Below are 22231 nucleotides of genomic sequence, written 5' to 3'. Positions count from 1 at the left end.
CTGTAAGAAGTATATAAATGATCCAGACAGCATCTTCAAGGTCCATATCTTAAGAAGACCACGAGAGTTTACTCCACATACTGCTGCAGGATGTCATGTACTTCATGATCTGCCTTTGCGAATCTCTCCTTATCTCTCACTCCAATCCCTTCTCATGTCCCTCATCTATTGCAAATTCCCTTTTTAAGCTGGAGCAAAGCACATAAATATTTTCATGCTGCATAAATAGGTTGTTTTGTGCATAATGTCACAGGAGGCCTTTCTTAAAACCAGGACCTTTAGTGCTGTGATAACGGCCTCCTCATTTACACAAATGAAATCTTCCATGGAGCTCAGCCCTCATCTGCTCTGCAGCCCCCATGAAAATGATTGGCCCAGTGCCTGCTCATCACAGGTACGGAATTAATACAGAATATTCCATAATAAATAGGAAGCCATTGAGCAGCAGGTTTGAAAATGCCTTGCAAATGTAACTGATGCTGTGGTTTTTCTTTAGTGTTCCCCAGCAGCACAACCATTGTCTTCCTTCTGTGTGAAATCACAGCAACTTGAAATGCTGAAGTGCAAAAGGACAGCCATTTATGTTGGCCCATTTGCCAGCCTCTTTGACCATTCTGTCTGCTCACCTTACCTTCTCTGTCGTTTCTTGCTCCCTGACCTTCATTTCCTGTTTATTCAGCCCTTGCTCAGGGTCTAAAAAGTGCAGACACCATCAAAATGGACTTTTCATTTACTCTGCACAGAAAAAGAAGTGTTACAATCTGTACAGTTTTTAAAAGGGCTAATGGAAGATCCTGGGGGCCACACTGGGTCATGGTAAGTCTTTGAATCAAAGTGGTTTTCAGGAGCAATATTTAAATAGGATGACAGTAAAAACTGGAATCAGACATTAGTGATTTTGCTCTAGTATTTCTATTTTTATTTGACAAGCATAAAGACTTCAAGCCAATGGACTGAATGGCTCTGCAGTAGAGAGCAGAGAGAGACTTGGTGAAAATGATGAGAACTCATCCATTGTGCATTTTCATACTTCTCAGGTCAGGCTGTAACCCTCCAGGACAGACTATCATGGAGCAGCTGAATTTGATCTGAACATGATCACACTGTCCTGCCACGCAGGCAAAGCTCTGCCAAGCTCTGGTTTGGACCTGCTTGACCTCCTCAAGCCCTCAGGGAGGCTCTGCACCCTGTGGTTTACCTCAGCATGACTCTTATTGAAAGACTTGGGGGCATTTTGTTTTTCATCCTGACTTTGTGAGACACAGAAAGCTTTGGCTGTTTGCTTTCCTGCAGTTCCAGAGGAGAATTATGGGTGCTTTTTTCATGCAGATCTCACGGATTCATTTCTTCTCTCTTCCATCTGTTGTTTGACTTCTTTTCCTGCATTATGTGTTAGCAATCAACGACTTACCCATGGTGGTTTTCTTCCTGCGCCGGGTTCTGAGCACAGCATGTCTTGCCCAGAGATTGTTCCACATGGGAGACTCCCACTCGTTGATGGTGGCTGGGAGCATGCCAGCCTAACCCTAATGTGATTACTATCCCAAGAGCAACTTCCCATATTAATTGTTTTACAGAAGTGTTTTGTATCACTTAAAATTCCAGAAGCCTTTTCATAATGCATTAAAAGAACAGAAAAAAGAAAGATCTCAGGAAGCTAAATATTTCTTGTTATAGAACTCACCTGAAGAAAAAACAGCTTTCCAAGTTTATCTTGGCTTGTCTGTAACCAAGTCTTGGCTTGTATGAATTGCCACACTGCTAAAAGATCTAATTTTTCTATGATAAAATGGCCACCATACAGTAACTGAATCAAAGAGCACAACACGGAGTAAACACTTTATAATGTACCTAAACGCAGTAGCTACCTGATTCTTCTGGCACTTTATTTCTATTTAGGCCAAGGGACAATTTAAAAAGATTCATTCCCAAGTACACAATTCAGAAAAATATGAGTTACAATTCAGAGCAATATTTTGAACCAGTGCTGTTTAGTTGTCTTAGCTGGAATTCAACCTTGATGATATCCAAAGGTCCAATAAAATTTTTCATGGAAGAATCCCATACTTGTAGAACACAATAAAACTGTCGAGCTGCAGCTCCAGGGCCACTGAGAACTGGAGAATGAGGTTGTTCTTTCTGGGGACTTTCTGGTGTCGTGGGATGTGTTCCAAACACTTTGTTACCTGAGAAGTATCAAACATAACAGATCATTACATATAATAGCAGCTTTGATCTTTGTTAGTAAGACAAAATGTGAGGCTGTTTATTACTAACGACTTAGGTGCTCATTAGTGTGTTCTGACAGGAGTCACTGACAGCAATAGGCAAAAGGAAATGTTCAGTGTTAAACCCCCACACAGCACATTGCAGCTCCTATTACAGCCCCTGCAACAGAGGAAGGGGAAAAGCTTGCACACAACTGTTTTAAAATTATGTACCAAAGCAAGAAAGAGATTTGTCTGATTTCTTATCTGCTTTTTCAATAAACTGCACTTGCAAATAATAGTAATGCCTGCCTTTCACATCGTGCTTTTCATTCCTAACTCACAAAGCACCCTTGGACAGAGGTCAGGATCATTTTACAAGAAACAAACATGAAGTGAGGCCACTTCTCTGATGTCCCTGAGCAAGACAGCACAGTCCCCAGCTCTGCTGACCGCTCCTCATAGGAACAAAGGATTAGAAAGGGCATCTTGTGTCATCAAATCCAGCTTCTTACTCTTCAAATCTATTTTGCTATAATAGCCTCATGCAAGACTCTTTGGGGCTCATGATCTCTTATATAAGCTCCTACAAATAATCTTTCAAGACTATCATCTCTTGTTTATCCTCCTCCATCCTGACCATGTGGTGGGACTCTGCCTAATGCCAAGGAATTACACACCAGTGATTTGGAACCATCACCCAGAAAATGCCCCCAGCCTCACATGCTGGAGAATAAATGGGGCATTTCTTGCCATGTCTGCTATAATTTTATGCATCTCTTGGTGGTCCATCCTAGTAAAAGACTGATAATAGGTCCCATGACAGATGTGGGAGGTGTTCCTGAAGCAGAGAAATAGAAATACTGAGAGCCTGAAGCTGTGGAAGCTGTGTGTGAGATCCCTGCACAAACTCACAGCACAGGTGCTGCTGCAGTGGTAGCTGGAGGCTTGCAGCAGCCCCAGGTGCTGACACAAGTGGGGCATTTGATTTTATCCCTGCAATACCTCTGCTTTTGTGTGGAGACTGATATCCTGGCAAACAACAGAGCCTCAAGTACGCTCAGTCCAACATATTTCCAACATCCATCACCCCCTTCCTTTCTCAAATAACTACTTACTGCAGGAGTTATTAATGCCTTTCCACCTACACAGCCTAGATACCGACACTCACACAAAGGCAGTGTTGAAGCTCTGAGGTCATGCTCGAGTTGCTGGTTCCAATGTCTCTCTGGGCATTTCTATTATGCAGCAGCTACAGCAACAGGATACCACGATACAAACCTTTGCTAATAATTGAGCATGAAATAGGCTTTTGGCTTGGTATCTTCAGTTTTGTACCTTCACTTCAGAACACGTTCAGAGCTGGCTTCAATACTGGGAAAATTATCTCAGCTTATTAAACACAGAGCTGTTACCCAAGTGTTGGATGAGGGCACGGCCCTCGAACTCGCTCCCTGGGGCTGCACGCGAGGCTCGCGTCTTGCTGCTGTTGTGGCTGCGATTCCCCAGCCACCCACTTCTTTGTTTGATTGTCTTTCTCACTGAAACATATGTTTCCCATTCCCACGGCATTTTGAGCAACAGTTTCCATTGTAAGCCCCTCCTGACTGACAGTTCGATGGCAGCCTGTGAATCACTTGGCACGTATTTTGTGAATCTGCTTCGAGGAGGGTCTGGCTGCTCCTGAAGAGCATCCTCTGGCAGCTTTGGGGGCAAGAGATTAGCACCATTTTAGCACAGGTTTGGGTGTAAAAATACCTGGTCACAGTTGATATCATCCTTATTTGAAGCTCAGCATTGTCCTGCACCTCAGCACCCCAGGTCCTGGGACAAACGTCCACCACTTCTGCTCAGCTTTCCCCATTTTCCTCTCAGACAATGTGACGCACAAAGCCAACGACGAATCAAGAACTGATCCCACTGACAATATTTGATTTGGACAGGCAGCCCAGGTAGGCATTCAGGCTGCTGGATGTGCAGGTTAAGAGAACATTTGGCTGTCAGCTTTCTTCACCAACAGTAATGCATTTGCTGCTTTGCACTTATGCTGTACACTCGTGTCTGTGTCCCTGGCCCTGATGTTTCTACTGTAGCCATAATTACTGGATCCAAGCAGTGCTCTATGGAATTCATGTACTGGACAGCTGAATTAACTGGCCACCCATAGGGAAATGAAATAACTTTGCATAATAATGTATAATTTTCAGGACAGTACTACTTCCAGCCTCAAAACAGAGCCCTGGAATGGTTGTGAGGGGGACATCATTGCCTCCAACAAGAGGATGACATTTCATTTATAACTCTATCTAGCTCTCCTGTAGCTCTGTTTTCATTAGAAAGAATCACATGCTTCAGCCAGAAAAATAATCATCCTCAACACTGAGGCTGCTGTGCATTAGCACACCACATTTATTTGGGGAAGCCTTTTACCCTGAGCTTTCTAGTCTGGGTGTCACTGCTGTACAGTCACTGCACCACTTCTGGCTGTTTACACCTTGAAGAGGTAATGTGATTCCTGTGTATAAACCTCCTCCCTGCTGCAGAGTTGGAGAGTATGGATGTTTTACACTTAAAAAATACCAGCAAGGGCCAGATTATGTTTGTTGGATTTGTGTTGATAATTAACTTTCCTTGCACCCCATTGAAATGACAAAAACATTACTTTATATGTACTTCCTGCAGAAAAAAGAGAATTTTGGGTGGAAAAGCACAGACCCTATGATCTGATCCATCTTCTCTTTGCTATTTCCAACTACTTAAAGCATAATGTCACACTGAAATGCACACTTGGAGTGCTGCATTCTCTTCTGACAGATTTTTATGATATTTTTCAAGGTGACCTTCATAAAATGTGTTTCTTTTGAAGCTTATACTTCATTCTCAGGTCATAATAGTTTCACACAGGCAAGCAAACTGCCAGCTCCTGCTTTCTAATTAATGCTTCTTGGAGGCTTCTGAGTGGGGGATATAATTAATAGCACTTAAGTCTGGAGTGCAGGGAAATCTATAGCAGATTACTGGGATGTGTGTTTACTTCAGGATTACACACAAACAGCTCCTAGACCATGTCCTCTGGGAATTGCCCAGGCTCTGGCACCACCTGACTCTAACTCCAGTGTAAGCACTCAAAAGGCTGCCCTGCTTTATCGAGCGAGGCTCTGAAAACACTGAGGGTGTCTGCTTGCTGCACCCCTTGTCCCTGCTCCCCTTCCCCATGACACAGCATGTGTGACCGTGTTTGAGGGGTCCCAGGATGAAGGAAGGGATGAGAATCTGGACTCCATTTTTCAGAAGGCTGATTTATTATATTATGATATATATTATATTAAAATGCTATATTAAAATGATACTAAAAGAGTAGAGAGAAAGGATTCATCAGAAGGCTGGAAAGGAATGAATAACAAAGGCTTGTGACTCTCAGAGAGTCTGACCCAGATGCATCTTTGATTGGTGATTAATTAGAAACAACCAGCATGGACCAATCAAAGATGCACCTGTTGCATTCCACAGCAGCAGATAATTATTGTTTTTCTTTTCCTCTGAGGCTTCTCAGCTTCTCAGGAGAAAAAAATCCTGGCAAAGGGATTTTTCAGAAAATATCATGGCAACACAGCATGCTGTGCTCCTCAAAGCTGCCTGGTGACTCTGCTTTGCCAACAGGCAGCACCAAGTGCAGAAAATACCTGCACCAATGCCTGTGGTGCCCACCCCGGGGACAACCTGCTCTGTGGCCCACAGTGCAGGCACAGCATCTTCTGGGGCAGACTGTCCTCACTGCATCCCAGATGCACTCTGTGGACCACAGACATAGCCATTTCTGTGTGGGTTTATGCAGTTTAAAGTACTAGAAACAATAGGAGGGTTTTTCTCACAGTAGAACAAGCAAAGATGGGTGTTGCAAGTTATGTTGTCATACTTGCCTAAATTGAAGGAAAGTGATGGGATTGCTCTGGTGTTCACTCTCATGCATGCAGCATGGATTGTCACACTCCAGAGGTGCTGGAGCAAAATCAGATGCAAGTCAAATTGCCAGTTTAAATTCCCCCCGGCCAGCTGCTGCTATCAGGGGTAATTTCCCTGCTGAAGTCAATAGAACAGCATTTTTTCACACATGCCGAGATCTTGGTGCAGAACAGGCAGCTGTGAGGCAGGATGAGTGCTCTCAAAGAATGAGTGGGGGAAAAAAGAATAAAATTTATACTCTCTGGAAAAGCTGGAAAGACTATATTATCCAGAAACATTGCCAGACTGGGGACAAGGAGGAGAACTGACATGAGAAATGCTGCAAGACTGTGAAGGACACATTATTTGAAGGGATTTCTACAAGAATTTGGCATGCTGCAGGACACAAAATATTCAAGTGGTTAAGCAATTAAAAGCTATTGAATATTTGTAACTCTAAGCACTTGGCAACAGAATATCACTGTCAACTTCTTCATGCAAAGGGACATTTTGACATTGTACTTAAGACTGACTACTTTTCTAATGGCATAAAAGTATTACTTCAGTTATGCACAAAATAGGAAAACTACTGAAACTTGTGCAGCCTGGTTCTTTCTTCAGAAATAACAACACAGAGTGAAGCTGCCTTTGAAGAGAAAGATTTTTCACATACTATCTGAAGGTTAAAGTCTTTTAATCTTTAGCCTTTTTGCTGGCATGTGCAATTTAAAATGCTCAAAACAGACTATCAAAACACCCAGCTATACATAGCCAGAAAATTCAAAAGGCACATCTGAAAATAGGCTTGGAAATTAGGGTGCTGCATCAAATCCTGTTCTTTGAGTAAGGACCTTTTCCCTGTGCATCCACCTCAAAAAGCAACCAAGTTATCAAACACAGCTGACCAGAGGACAGCCAACCCAGAATGAGAAACAGCTCCCAAAGAGGCTCTGAAGAGGTAAAATCTTGGTGCTACTAACAAGAGAGTGGCTAACTGGGGAAATTTCATATTAAATATCCTCCTCCTAGAAAGTTTTTCTTTCCTTTTCTTTCTCTCTTCCAGAGTCACATGAAGTTCTCCTGAGCTTCAGCTCTGCAGACACAGTGAGCAGAAAGAACAAGTCCTTCTAATGAGGTGGGATGCAGTGGCATGGGGACACCCAGGGGAAGCCCAGAAACACATGCAAAGCACAAATTCACTCGCTGATATTGCACACACAGATAAAATATTTAAAGATAAGCATTTTCTCAAGGGTGGAAACTTAGCAAGGCTAAATGTGTTCATTTCCTTAAGCAAATGGGTGGATATTTTGGGTCATCTGGGGACTGATGTAGAAGCACTTAACTGCAGTTAGTCAGCCAAGAGGGATCAGCACCTGCAAATGAAGTAGGGAGAGAACTAAGAGCTGCTTGCCTTACTCAAGTATTTATTAGGAAAAAGTCACTTGCAAGTCCTTCTTGATTAGATGGTCTCTAAATACATGCAAAAGGTGCCACTGGACCTAGTCCAGTTATACAGGAGTTGTGGCAGGGGGAGAAGGACTTGTGATGAATGTAAGGGTAGCTGGAAAAGCCCTGAAACACAGCTTGGTCTGCCCAGGCTAAGCTAGCTAAGCTGGGCTTCTGTAAACAAAACAATGAACTACAAAAATAATGCATGAGGCCTTTAAAATTGCTATTTATTGGCTGCAGAACACCCACATTCAGCTCTTTCTGACTTTCTCTATGCTGCATGAAAAAACCTCAAGTCAAGTGTCATTCAGGTAAAGCCACAAATGGCAAAATAAATCCTTTGTAGGTGAAATACAAAAATAGCTTCAAAGAAGGATGCATATAACCTTGTTAATTTACCAAAAGTTTTCAATCTTCATCACTTTAGAAGCAAGGTTAAGAGAGAAGACAAAGGCTGAGAAATGCAGAAGATGCATAGATATGCCTTTATATCAGGTTCTGAGCCTAAACTTCAGAAGCAAAATAATATTGGGGAGAAGAGATTGACAGTGATGCCTAATGTTGGGAATCAAGGGTTGGAAGGACTAGGCACTCTCATGATAATGATGCCAGGAAGATTTAATTTACCAGTTTGTTCTAGGAAAGGCAATGACCTTAATACCACAGGAAACGTATCAAGGGGTCATCCATGCAGACACACGCTGACTCATTTTCATAATAAATGGAAATAGATGTCCAGCCACACAAATTTGCTTGCAGGAAAGGATTTATATCATCTATCCAGCTTTGTGTTTCGTATCAGATGTGATAAAGAACATTTTATAGATACGTGGAGATTTAATTCCAACCCCTTTAAGAATCTCTAGGAAAAAATGCATTTCCAATTTATTTCTCAGGAGACCAAAAAGAAATCCCCCCAAAACCTATCAAATCAATAAAGGCAAACAATATCACACTGGAGGAGGGATGTGCCATTTTCCCCTAAGAGCTATTCATTGGTTGCTGGGCCATAGATGAAGCACCACATAATGCCTCTGTTAGAGAAGAGTGCTTACACATGCATTACCAAGGATATGCTCTTCCTGGCTGAGTAATTCACATTTGAGCAGCATATTTCTGAGAAGGTGAAAAGTGGGTGTTGAAATGCAACTCCAGCAGCCACTGCAGAAATGTGACTGTGTAGCCCAAACCCTCCTGCTCCAAACCCTGGAGGTCCCAGCTGCTGGGGAGAAATTTCCTTCACAGATGGGAGTTACATGTGCTACATGGCTTTTTCTGTGCATCCACAGAAGGGCTGGCACAGCTACTTTGGCTGGAGAAGACAAGAGCATGGTCACGATGCAAGAAAAAAAATGGAAGGGGAAGACTGATGAACTCCAAATGGAGTCATCCAGAATGCCATCCAAATGGCATTTGAATTTGCCATTTGAATGGGCACAGGAGATGAGAGCTGCCACCTAAGTGTGCCACCCATACAATGCACAGTTTAGCTCAGGATTTCTCAAGCCAGGCTGCAAGCAGTGAGTCACACAGAGAAAGGAGGGTTATTTCTGGGATTTTGGTTCTTCAGGGGAAAAACATGAAACAGTCAGAAATGACAGAGAAGTGAGAGTGCTGGATGATGGCAAACAGCATATGGGGAGCAGGGGAGAGGGAGATTTGGCATCCTTGCTGCAGTATTACATCCCAACCTAACTCACATTGATCTCTGGGGGCCAGTTCATTTCTGCTGGAAGAATCTGGCTCCTGGGACTCCACGTACAAAATGAAAAACTCTCAAATTCTAGAGCACCAATGTTAGTGTTTGCCAAGTGTTTTCTCTTTTCTATTCCTCCCTGCAAATCTTCCTTTTTCTTTTAAGGTCAGGGGAAAATTTAGCAGAACAGGCAGTTTTCCAGCAGGCTTAGTTTTGGAAGTTGAACTGATCAAATAATTTAATACTTGACAGGTGAGGTTAGTATTTATGCACTCTATAGTCTGAATTGTGATGCAATTTTGTATGCATAGGTGCATATGCATATGTGGTTGTACACAGACACAGCAATTTTAGCTCTGTCTAGAGGTACCAGGGCTGTTTTCTGTCCTAAAAACAGAGGGATGATATGTTCGGTCAAAGACTCCTCTTAAGTAAATGATGATGATTCTCATTTCTAGATACACCTTTATTTTTGCTGTCTGGAAACAAAATGCTCTAGGATGGTGCTGATTTGTTCAAGAAGGAGCATGTAATTTCAGGCACTGTTGGAGTGCTGTGACCTTTTGGAAATGACACAAAACGAAGAGCTTTGTTTTCTTTTGTTTCATTCTAGATATTTGCCCTGTTGTCTTCAAGAGGCCTCTGGAGGCCTGGGCAAAGGCTTGGGTGCTGCAGGAGTAAGTCAATGTTCAGCTCATTACCTCTAATTTTCCTGGAAATACTTCTTCAGAATTTCTGCTTCAGCTGCCATTTCTTCTTCTGTCCTCCACTTGTCAGGGGAATCATCTTTGTCGTGTCGCTGCAGCTTTTTGAGGGAGAAAAGAAAAAAAAGTCAGTTTATTATTTTTTCCGTTTTAATGTCAAATTTAGGGCAATCAATCTAACTATTTCATGTGCCTTCAGGATGGATGGACCTGGTGATGAAGAGAGGAAGGGTGAAGGTTTCTGGTTTAGAGTGGTGACAGTGGCTGCATTTACAAGGACAGCACCTGGTGCCAGGGTGAGTGACAGGCAGGGACAGGCTCAGCTTTGTGGGCTGATGGTCAGACACTTTGTTGGTAATTGATGTAAAGCTGGCGGATAAAACAACAGGAAAACACTCAGGTCCTTTGAAGCACCCACCACACCAATGGAGTGAGATGGACACCTTGTCACTATTTCCTGTAATTTTTTCTCTCTGTCTTTGCCCATGGGACCACCTTTCCTATCAAAGACCTATTGTGATAACAAGGCCCTGTTCCAACTGTTTCCCACCAGCAGTTTATATTAATTTTTTTTCATTCTTTCCCTGCATGCAAGTTATTAATCCTTCCCTGCCATTGTTGAAAGCAAGACACATCCCTGGTCTAGAAACAAAACTTGTTTTTTTAAGCATAATTATATTTCATTGATTTCTTGGGAAGAAAAGTATAAGAAACATATAATTTTTGTGTCCAACTTGCACACTATGGCCACAAAAATTTGCTCTATCCCAAATGCAGTAGCTGTTACATGATATTGTCCCAGACATGATAATTTCTTCCTTTGCCACTCAAGAAGAAGGGAGAAGCTGACAGCTTTGCTTTGCTTTCCTGAAGAGGGGAGCTCCACATTAGGGTAAATACTGGCACTTAAGTGACTATTTGTGCACACATCCCTTCAAAGAACACCTGACACTTGTCAAGTGAAGGCAGCATTTACACCAGACAGCAGAAACATTTACTTAACAGATCAAGTATTGAGATTCCAGTGGTTCTCTCGGTTTAGAGCACAGCACAGACTGCATTAACTGCACCAGTGCTTCTAAAGAACTTCATAATACCAACTTCCTGTTAATGTCACAAAAAAATTTTGAAAACTAATGAATTTACACCTCTTATTCCAGGAAAAAATTATAGATTAGAAGACGAAGTGGTGAAAAAACACAGATGAAGCCATCACGGACCTCCAAGCAAAGTTCATTACTGTATATGGAATGTTTAGCAATAAACTAGGATTGCTAGCACACCTCCAACTCCCAAATACTTTTATTTATGCTATGTTTCTCCTACTCTGAATTTTGCTGCCAGCTAGAGTCCCATGTAGTTTTACACTCTGCAGCACGGATTTCCCTGCTCAGCAGATGAAGCTGCATTAGAAAACCATTTCCTTTCATGCCAATACAATGCAGTAGCTGTAGGCAAATTAAAGTGTATTACTGTTTGACTCAGAGAAGACTAATCTTCATTGTTACATTAGTACTAAGTATGTTATAAATCCATCTTGTAATAATGGCACAGAATTAGAGAGAAAGATTTAAAAGGCAGGGACTGGTGCAGTGTACACACTATCAGCACGTGCCCTGGGTCCACAGGTCTGCTGTCACCCTCTGCACACACCCACAGGGTGTGGATGTACCACAGCTGACCTGGCAATGAGGTATTGGAAAGAATATCCATCATCCTGTACTTTCTATGGACTGGGAATGCTCACACCTCACAACAGAATGCACCAGGCCGAGGCAAGTGGTGGTAAATCTGACTGAGGTGTGAGCTGTTTTCTGAAAAAAAAGCAGTGTTTTGCTCATTCAACCTAATGCTGGCAGGAGGTACAGCAGGCAAAAGCTGGAAGGCAAAGGAGAGCTGCCCCTGTTCCTCAAGGTCTTCTTGTTTAACCCAGAAGAATTGCTTTTAGTGACATGATTTGGCTGCTGCTCTCCCTTGCTATCTGGTTTCTGCACAATCCAGGTGAGAGCTGGCTCCATGTGGACACTGGTAAAGTGGGGATGTGACTGGTGGGTAGTGATGTTTTTTTTTTTTCCTGTTCAAGAAAACTGAAGTGAGTTTAGGAGAGTTAACCTGCAATGGCTGTTGTTGTCTAAATTAAAACTGTGCAGTTACAGACCACAGTGACTTCTCAAAGCTGGCAAAGGTGAGGGTTTCTTCTGCTACATAACTGCTAACCTTTAAAAATAATCAATCTTTGACTTGAGGTTAAAGCAGATGTATGGAGTGCAGCACTTGAAACTTGCCTGGAAGCCCAGCAGCCCTGGCTGCCAGTGCACAGCCCCCAGGACATAGAGCAGCCCAGCCTGGATGGGACCTCATCTCGAGCCTCTCTCACTGAAAAAGTGCCTCCATATTTTGTGGGCACACTGAGAACGTAGAACAACAGCCTGAGGTGTTAAATCACTGCCACAGCCAAGGTATTCATTGTTAACTGACTTATAGATCAGTGTTATTTCAGTATAAAATTGCTACATCTATCCCAAACAGCATCCCAGAACTACTCTGTGCTCAGAGCCTGTACTGTGCCAATCATTTCTGAGATGCAAGCTACAATTATCACCCCAGAGCCACTTAGTTTGTGATATTACCAAACTAACACTGGAGGTATTGGGAAAACCACCTCTGGTGTCTTCCTGCCCTTCTCTGACACCACCATCCTGCAGCTCCAGTACAAGCCAAACCACAGAGAGAGCCACCTTGATGCAAAATAGTTAAATTATGGATAACCTTGCTAGACGAGGAGTCTGGAGGAGGCCAAGAAGTTGATAAGAGGACAGGAGCACCTTCTCTATGAACACAGGCTGAGAAAATTGGGGCTGTTCAGCCTGAAGAAGAGCAGGTTGCATGGAGGAGACCTGACAGCACCTTTCAGTATTTGAAGGAGGCCCACAGAGAAGGGAGAGGGACTCTGCATTGGGAATTGTAATGATAGGACAAGGAGTAATGGGAAATAGGGGGAATTTGAAATAGGGGAAATTTAGGTTGGATATTAGGAAGATCATTTTTACTGTGAGGGTGGTGAGATGCTGGCACAGGTTGCCCAGGGAAGTTGTGGATGCCCCAACCCTGGCAGTGCTCAAAGCCACACTGGATAAGGCCTTGAGCAACCTGGTCCAGTGGGAGGCGTCACTGTCCATGGCAGAAGCAGTTTGGGACTAGGTGATCTTTACAGTCTCTTCCAACCCCACAGCATTCCATGGTGTTCTGGTTGCTAAACATTTGGCAGGTTCAAGATCAACAGTACCAAGAAACAGATGACAAAATAAAGGTTGCTGATCAAGCTCTAGCTCAGGGATTGCACATACTACAAATCCGTGGAGGCTGAGAAGTAAAATTCAGGTCCACTTGTGCACCTTGCTGGTTCTTCAAATCTCCAGGATCTGCTGGATGGTGGCAAGGGAATATGATCATGGATGGGTTTGGTCCCACCTGGTTATTTAAAGTGTTCTTATGTAAGGTACATTTCAGCTGGGTTCAGTTTTCTCCATGAGGGCCTCTGTAAGCTAAAGCTACTTTCTTCTTTTTTTTTTTTTTTTTACTTTATGTAAAATTTTACCTCCTGTAAATTTTACTTTATGTAAATGTTTTTGTTTGTTTTAATTAAGAGAGATTAAGACAGTCTCTGCAGTATTTTGGCTAAGTTGTAAAACTGCTTTCAGGAGAGGAGAGCATAGACATTTTGGTTATAAATTGTACTGATTTAAAATTCCGGTGGGGAACAAACGTAACAGTTGATACTTGTTTCTTAGGGACTTCTGTGCCTTAGAGTGTGTTCATGTTGACACACACATCCAAGTCCCAGCTGTCAATCTTTGCAAACATCTGACTTGTATTGAAAGTTTGGATTAAGCTGAGGAAGCAACACTCTCTTGCACCTCAAGAACACTCCCAAGGTTCTGCTCAAGCTAAAGGGCAAAAAAGTGCCTCTATTTGCCAGATATCAATTCATCAAAAAATAGTGATTTATCCATCTTTCCTGCCCCTGTCAGAGTAAAAGCTGGGTAAGTTGAGCTGACATCCTTATTCAGATATATCCAAACACAGACTAGCTTGAAGTTTGTGATACTTCCTGTACAACAATTCTACTTCTGCAAACTCAGAGCACACCAAGGCAAGGTGAGCCTATAAAACCTTTTCTGTAGGGCTCCAAATTAGTTAGCATTTCAAAGCAGCTGGTACTTGGCCTGTTTTCATAAGAGAAAAGTGATGCAAAAGCATTGCACCAGGTGGACAAAATGTTTTACTGGAAAACTCCAAAAGCCCCAAATTCTCTGAAACCAAACTTGTTTGTAGAGACTCACTACAGGAGTGTTTTTGAATCCTGAGCATCAACAGGAAGGTGAGCAACGCCCTCAGCAGAGCTTGTATAGCACTAAAAGGAGGGAACAGGATGAGAGAGCATGAGCAGCTCTTTTAGACAACCTCTATTATGCTAAATTTTTCTTTTAATATTCTGAACAAGCACTGGGACACACATTAGTCAGGTCTCTAATCGCAGTTGCCCAGCAAATTACACACTGGATCTGCTCAACATTCTTCAAGCACCAGGACTCGTGTTTATAACTCCAAACATCTTCTTGCCTTGCAGTACAAATAAATGCACTGTTTCTAAGATATGCCCTTCTTCAAGCGGATCATTACTGATGTCTGACTTCTTGGGCTTCCTGATAAATTATCCTCTTCTTTCACCTCAAGCAGAAAATGCTCTTCCACCGATAATCTATGACTGTCAGTCTTGATTACATGTAAACAGTGGCGCTCTTTGAATATTTCTGCTTGTGAAAAGTGTTCATTTTCTCACTCATGTCTCCCAGTGTGAGATGCTGGCAGACCTGACAGCTGTGCTTTATGTTATTTTATTAAAGTTGCTAGTGCTGCAGAATGGGCTATGTTTTTATCACTGCAATTCTTAAGGGAAACACAATATTGTTTTATAGCACATTCACATTGGGGGACCTCTCCTTCTTGCCCTTTGTGGAGGAGCCCAGAATTCTCAGCACAGCAGACTATAGGGGACCTGGGTCTATGACTGGCTGTTGCTTGAAGGGATATGTATATTACTTTTTTTTCTACTTATGCCATAACACCATCAGCAAAGCAACCTGTGTAAATACAGAGCACTAGCCAAAATTATTGGGAAAAAGCTTTTATGGTAGTTAGAACTATTCTCACTCCCCGTGAATATTTATAGTTGATAGTTAAGAGTTTATAACCTCCAATGCATTTAACTAAAAGAAAAATTATAGTGATGGAGAGTAATTACACAAAACTGCAGCAACATAACAAAACTCAGCTGCTTCAGCAATTATAAAATACAGTATTATCAAAACCAGCAGCTACCAAAAAATAAAAAGAATGATTTTTTTTTTTCCAGTGGTTTGAATCAGAGGTCAGGCATTACCCTGCTGCTGGTGTTCATTATTACCAACACACCTTGGGACATCCAGGCAACTTTTCACCACCTCCACTGTGGTGAAATATTCAGAGTGATATCTCAACATCAGATTAACACATGAACCATGAGGAGGCTGAAAATCTAATTTCTTCTCACCAGCAGCAACCATTTCCAGATGCTGGAGACAAACTTTATCCCAGGGCTGCTGCTACACCTTGCTTCCCCCAACTCCCTTACGGCAGCAGAGTCGTGTGACCAAAACACTCCAGAGCAGACCCCTGCTCCTCTTCTTGCACTGCAGCTGTGGGGGAGCTTCCAGCCCATGGGGGAAAACCTCCAGGGCTGAGCTGGCTGTGGCTCCTCAATCCCTTGGTGATACTGGGAGCCTCCTGGTCCTGGTGATGGCTTCCAGCCTTCTAAGGCCCCTCTGCTACTGCTTTTACAACTTAACTCCTGAATTGTTTCCTTTTCCCTGTTCCCCCTGGTCTTGACCTCCTTGCTCCTTTCCCCCAGTGCTTTCTTTCCTTTCACTTCTCTTTGTATTTCACTTATAACCTCAGAGTAAGACTTCATTTCCACCCCACTGCACAATGTGATTAAATGCAGCATTTACTGCTATTATCTGTACCTCCTGCTATGCTCCAGCCTTTCCTCACTCTCTGCTCTCTTGCTGAAAGGAGTGTGAGCTTTTTTGGTAGGTGCCCTCCTCTGCCAGTCTGAGCCTCCTGCCTCCATCCCATTTGCCTTCAGCTGTGCCTCAAGTCTCGACTTGACTTGCAATGTAAAATGAAAGAATAATGGATGAAACAGCAGTTTCACAAAGCATCTTCTCAGGGATGCTGGAATCACATGCCCTTACACATCCTGTTCCACCTACCTGGGAAAAATCACTGGGGGGAATCACTGCAGCAGCTCCCAGCCCTGGGCTTGTCTCCCAGCTGTGATCACCCCAGTTCTGCTCAGGGCCCAGGAAAGGCAAGAGCAAGGCAGGGAACAAGCCAGGCAGGCTCCCCTTTGAGCACACAAAACACTCACCAGACTTTGTGTTAATACATTGCTGGAGGCCTCTCTGCCCCCAGCAGCTGCTGTGGGATCAGGACCCCTTTCCAAGCCCCTTTCCCGCTGCTCCCCCTCCCAGGCTGAGCAGCTCAGGCAGTTCAGTGCTTTCTGCATCTCTGGGCCCGTCTCTATATTTAATTACAGCTACAAAACTGCTGTAATTTAATTGCTCTAATTTACAGTGAACACTGCAGAAAAAACCCACATCCTATAATTTTCTCATCTGCTGACTTTGCTTATGATTCTATATGATACAGATATCTGCATTTGCATGAATCAGAAATCCCTGATTTTGGGGTGGGTTTTACATGCTGCATTAAATCTGAATTATTTAAGGAGATGGGAAAAAAGCCTAAATTATTTGCATTTTATATGAGACAATTTTTTAAGTATCTACTGGAAAATCCTTCTCCAATTGTTTTACTGCTTCTGCATGAAATATGCTGCTACCTCACAGCTGCTGGTATTGCTGCAAAGCATATATTCCATTGGAAACCTCAGTTTATCAAAAGTGTGTTTTAGAGAGTGGTGGTTCTTTACCCTCCTGTCGACTCTTTGTCATAGTGACTGCAAATATTTTTTCAGTTTTATTGTTGTGCTTTGAGGAAAGACTTGAACCCCACACTTCACATATGAATAACTGCACCCTATTTAGCACTTAGATGAAGAGAATTTTGTGAAAACCCATAAAGGTTAAGTAAAACCCTTAAGCATACATGTTTAAGTGCTTTGCTGAAATAAACTCTGCAAACCGTCGTTTCAAACAATTCTGATAAGAAAAAAAAAGACTAAATATAAAAGGAATCTTAAGAAATTTGCTTTTGAAAATATAAAAGAGAAGCAAGCCCACAAGCAGAACAACAGTTGCATGGAAAACACGTTTACCATTCAGTGAAATATGTAGATTGCACTCCGAAGAGCTCAGATCTTGACAGACTTTCAGTTTGGCTCCAGCTGAGATAAAATTCTTGGAAAGTGAGCACATTATAAAGAAGATACTTGAAGGAATATCCACTGGGGTAAGAAGTCTTGCCAAAGACTTGGGGAACTGCTATTTACAACCTGATTTCAATCCAGGCAAGAATCTATAAAAGTGTTTAGATACATTTTCACCATGCCCATTCTCGTCCTAGTTAGCAGATAATGTTTGAAACACCTCTGTAGTCTTCCTCACCTGAGAAGGGAAGGTGGATTTTTGTGGGGAGCCTCCTAATGGCCTTGGCTACAGAGGGCTGTCTACACATGAGAAATGTGTCACACAGAGACCTGGCTAAGGAATGGCAATGTCATCAGTGTGATAATGTTGGAAGAAACCTTATCCTGTGTGCACAGCCTGTCATGCAACATTACTCATTTGGAAAAAGGCTACTTTTAATCAAGGAAAAGCACTTTAATCAAGGATGGAGTCAGTGATTCAAAAATTTCATGCAGGTGCATGCATTACTTGACTGAAAGCCTCATCCCAAGAGGTCAGAGCTGCAGAGAGATGTGCATGTCCCACTTCAAGAGCAGAGATAACCTCGAGGTGCCTGAATCAGGGTGATGTATTCTGGCTCCTGCTGCAGTGAGTTTCAAAGTCACAACTTCCCTCAGTAATCTTCTTAACTTTAGACAAATATTTGCCATAGTCTCAATAAGATTCATGACATGCCAAAGAAAACACATGTGTGTTAAGGAGGTTGATTTGGTTTATTTGCTTTCTTTGTCTTTTTCTGACAGCACAAAGGATATCAGCTGCAGGTGCTGTGGCATTGGCACAGAGCCAGATCACCACCAAGGGGAATGGGAGCATGCCCTCATCTCCAGGGGGGAGTTCCACCACATCTCTGGGATGTGCAGGAAGAGCCCATAGTGGTCAGACTGTATTTCTTCTTCTCTGGGGAATTTGCTTATTGCTATTAAAAAAAATTCCTCACTCCTGCAACACTTTGTGAAATGAAGATGAAAACATTCCATCAATGTGTTCTGGAGTAACTCATACACTGAGTCACTCCCCCCACTGCCTGTAGGATGATTTCAAGGAGACTTCAGGGTCTGAAATGACACATACCACATATTTGAGGTGAACCATGGGGGCTTCACAGCCTGATTTTGTGTGTGCTTCTCAGGGCACTCCTCACACACCAACAGACCTTCCCAGGATGATCCTGCCTGCTCTGCTTTCCCCACAGGGCTCAGGGTCACAACACTCCTGGATAAAGCTACATCCCCAGGTCAGCCCTTTTCCCCCAGGCACCCCTCAAATACCTCCTTGGCTTTCAGCCTGGCAAGGCTACTTCACCACCTAGATTGCCTCCCTGGGATTTAGGCAGCCAATGCCCTCTAGTAAGTAGGTAGTAAAATAGGTTGAAGAGTAAATTGCTCTCATTTAACATTCACTCAAAAAAATATGGCTGCATTTATTATGCAGCATATTGTTTTATATACTGTTTTGTTATAATAAGTCATGTTTAAAATGTCATGACATTTAAATCAACAGCAGTAAGAGGGAAATGCTGAAAAAGAGCAAGATGATCAAAAAGCCTCTGAAAAATCCTGGTGAGTCATTATGGGCCAAACACTCTCATTACAGTAAAAACAGTCACAAAAGAGCTTCAAACTCACCCGTGAGAAACCCATGTAGAGAAACCCTCCCTGCCCAGGTCTCTGTGTCCTTGTGGCGTCCCCAAGTCTGTGACAGCTGGGTGGTGGCAGCTGGCTGTGGCCAAGGGACTTGGGCAGCTGCTGCCAAGTCCTCCTGGTGCTCTGCACCCCCTTGCAGGTTCATCCTTTCTCTGTGTTGCCCTTTGCCCCCGAGCCACTGCAGCACTCTGGAAATCTCTTGGATTTCCACGCACCCTTGGAAGTTGTTAATGCCATTTGGCTCAGTGAGGAGCTGGGCTCAATGTCTGTGCTGTTATATAAATGAACTTTACAAATAATATAAAAGACTACTTTAATGTGGCTTCATAGCCTTTGAGGAGGCACAGAGCCTACCACATCTACTACTGATGAGCTACATGCATAATGGCAGATTTTCACCAGAAGGACTTTTAATGTTAAAAAAGAAGAATGTGGATCAAAGGAGCCACTCTGCTCCTGCAGATTCACTGCTCCTCTTTTCCATCAGGTCTGGACTCATATGCCAGCATCCCTCACTGCTGCCTCCATGCTCCCTCACCCCCCTCCAAGGGAAAAAAACAACAACAACTTCAACAACAAAACAGATGGCAATGCAACGAAACATTAAACCCAAGCCCAATACCTGAACTGTACCATGAATATTTCACTGAGGCATGAGGTAGAAAAGACAACAAAATGACCTTTTCTACCATCTTAAGGGATATCTTACCTTGTAATCTAACCTTGTAACCTACAGTAATTGCTATAGACACATTGAGGAAACAAGAGAGAGACAAAGACTATTTGAAAGAAGTTGTGTATATTTTTAAAAACTACTGTCTCAATGTTCCCATTACCACCTGCCAATATGAATGACATTTACTTTTGCTCTGAGAAATGAAAGAAACTCTAAAAGACAGACTGCATTAAGAATCTATTGATATTCCACTGACCTAGTGGGATAAGAACCAAACAAATTTTATCAAGGGCAAATGCCCCAGAGTCTGTAAATTCATTTCTTAAACTAGCAGCAGTAAAAGGGAAGAAAATCTTCAATACCTAGAACAGTTTTTAGACCCAGTGGAGGCTCACACGTGATCCAGTGGCAGTGGATCGTATCAGACCCATATATGGGAGCAGAATTGGAGATTTTAGATGGCCAATCCCCTCTTCCAGTTTATCCAGCCCGTTAATATTGCTGTAAAATTATGCAGGAAGTTGTCCTATTAAGGGACATCACAGGAGGTTTTGCCCATGTAATTTTCCCCTATTGTACAAAGGTCACAAAGATCTATTTGTGTTGCAGCGCTGGCCTTCTGTTGAAATCCTTCTTCTGGGGAGTAAGTTGTACCCACATAATGCCCATGCAGAAAAATAAGGATGGCATAATAGCCATGGAATAAAATATTCTGAAATTAAGTGAAGGGACTGTGAATTTGTGAAGAATTAATTTTAGCTGGATAGACTGGCAGTTAATTAAGGCTGGTAGCTTCTACTTGTAGAAAGGTGTTTCTGATGAAAATATATTGAAAATATTATTAAACTGCTTAGGAAAAAACAGTTGCTATTGCCCATGCTAAAACCTCCCAGACATTCCATGTTTCTGTGTAGAAATCATAAACTGATAGCATTTGCATAACAATTATTATTTAGCATGTAGACTTCAGTATCATTGCTTTTGGACAGAATTAATATTAAAACCTTTGAGCACGGATATTTTAAAAATACTCATCTGAAAAGTCACAGGAACTTTTTTAGTTTGCAATATTTTTTCAAGTTCTGTTCTGGTGATGATACCCTGGCAGCAGATCACCACCTTCTCTTTGCATAATCCACAGGACATGCTTCAGAGCTACAGAAAATCCCACACTGCTTGGAGGGGGAGCACATGACCATGCAGGATGGAGGGTAGGAAAGGTACAAAGACAACCTAAAGCAACCCAAACACTCCCAATTTTCAGAGACAAAAAAGTAATTTTGTATGCTTTCAGCTCAATCAGTTTGTTCATGCCTTAGGAAACAATGAGATCAACGGAAATGAAAGCAATTTCCAGCAGATATGAATAAAACACGTGGCTATGCTGAGAAGAACTCGCACGTTATTCCAGAAGCGCAGTCAAAAACTTGTGGATTAAACGCTGCGAGAATGGATCACGCATGGACTTGCTCCATCTGAATTTACCAGACTAGGGCTTTGCAGGTTTCTCACTTCTCCCTCAGGTGGGAGTTGATTGGGGAATCAGTTGTACAGTCACACACTTTGTGGAGAACTTGCAAAATAATTTTATTTATTTAGACACATTTTGAAGTTGCAATCCAAACTTCTTTCACAGGTGTGTTGTTACATTTATCTCCTTTCTTTAGGTCTTTTTTCTTTAAACTATCTTCTTCTTCAAGCAAAACTTTCTTCTTCAAGCAAAACTTTCTTCTTCAAGCAAAAGTTAAAAAAAAAAAGATCATGTTCTCAGTGTGTTTCAAGGTTTTCCTGTGCACATACTGTGTGGTACGAAGGCACACAAGCTCTCCCCATTCATCCTGACCCATAATCATTATTAAACTTAATTGCAGAAGACACTGTCTTCACAGCTTTATTTCTCATATGACATCTTGTGAATTGCTTTTAAGAAAAGCCATTTACACAACTTCTATATATATGTAAACTAGTACTCTAATGTCACATTCTTGTTTGCACATTCCCTTGTATTCATGTCAGCTAGCCCTAATGCAAAAGCAAGTGGCCCTTCATGTATTTCAGTTAGGAAACAGGAGCATGGATTTTCATAAAACAAAAGTTTGACTGATACTATGCAAAATCTGTTCCACTGAAAAATTGGCATCCTGCCCATCATCTTCCACAAAGTTCAGTATCTTTGTCGGTGCTCATCTACTTGACTTCTTAATTGTCTGTGTTCACTGGCTGTATCAAATGGAGTTTTCTTTTTTGCCTTTGCTCACTGCATATTACATCTTTTAATCGGGATATATAATTACTTACCACAATCTGCCATGCCAGATTTTCTAAGCATTAGTCTAATTAACTTAAGCTTGATAATTATGTTTCAGATATCATAACAGTACGCACAGAACTTGCAGATTATGCTGTTGGTTTAGCAGTTTCTGATAACACTTTTCT

At 42.3% G+C, this 22231-nt stretch overlaps 1 protein-coding gene across 6 annotated transcripts in view; it reads right to left on the bottom strand.

The window, feature by feature from the left end:
* Nucleotides 1-893: 893 nt before the first annotated feature.
* Nucleotides 894-22231, bottom strand: part of FHIT (fragile histidine triad diadenosine triphosphatase) — a 530314-nt gene continuing 508976 nt past the window's right edge. For all 6 annotated transcript variants that reach the window (XM_038148756.1, XM_038148757.1, XM_038148760.1 and 3 more), the window contains 2 exons: nt 9999-10102; nt 894-2186 (listed from right to left, as the gene is read on the bottom strand). In XM_038148756.1, the coding sequence (XP_038004684.1) occupies nt 10001-10102 (102 nt within the window). In that variant the 3' untranslated portion in view covers nt 894-2186; nt 9999-10000. The remainder of the gene's footprint in view (nt 2187-9998; nt 10103-22231) is intronic.

Source organism: Motacilla alba, chromosome 12 (assembly GCF_015832195.1).
Source record: "Motacilla alba alba isolate MOTALB_02 chromosome 12, Motacilla_alba_V1.0_pri, whole genome shotgun sequence".
NCBI lineage: Eukaryota > Metazoa > Chordata > Aves > Passeriformes > Motacillidae > Motacilla > Motacilla alba.
This window is presented reverse-complemented; position numbering and strand designations above follow the sequence as displayed.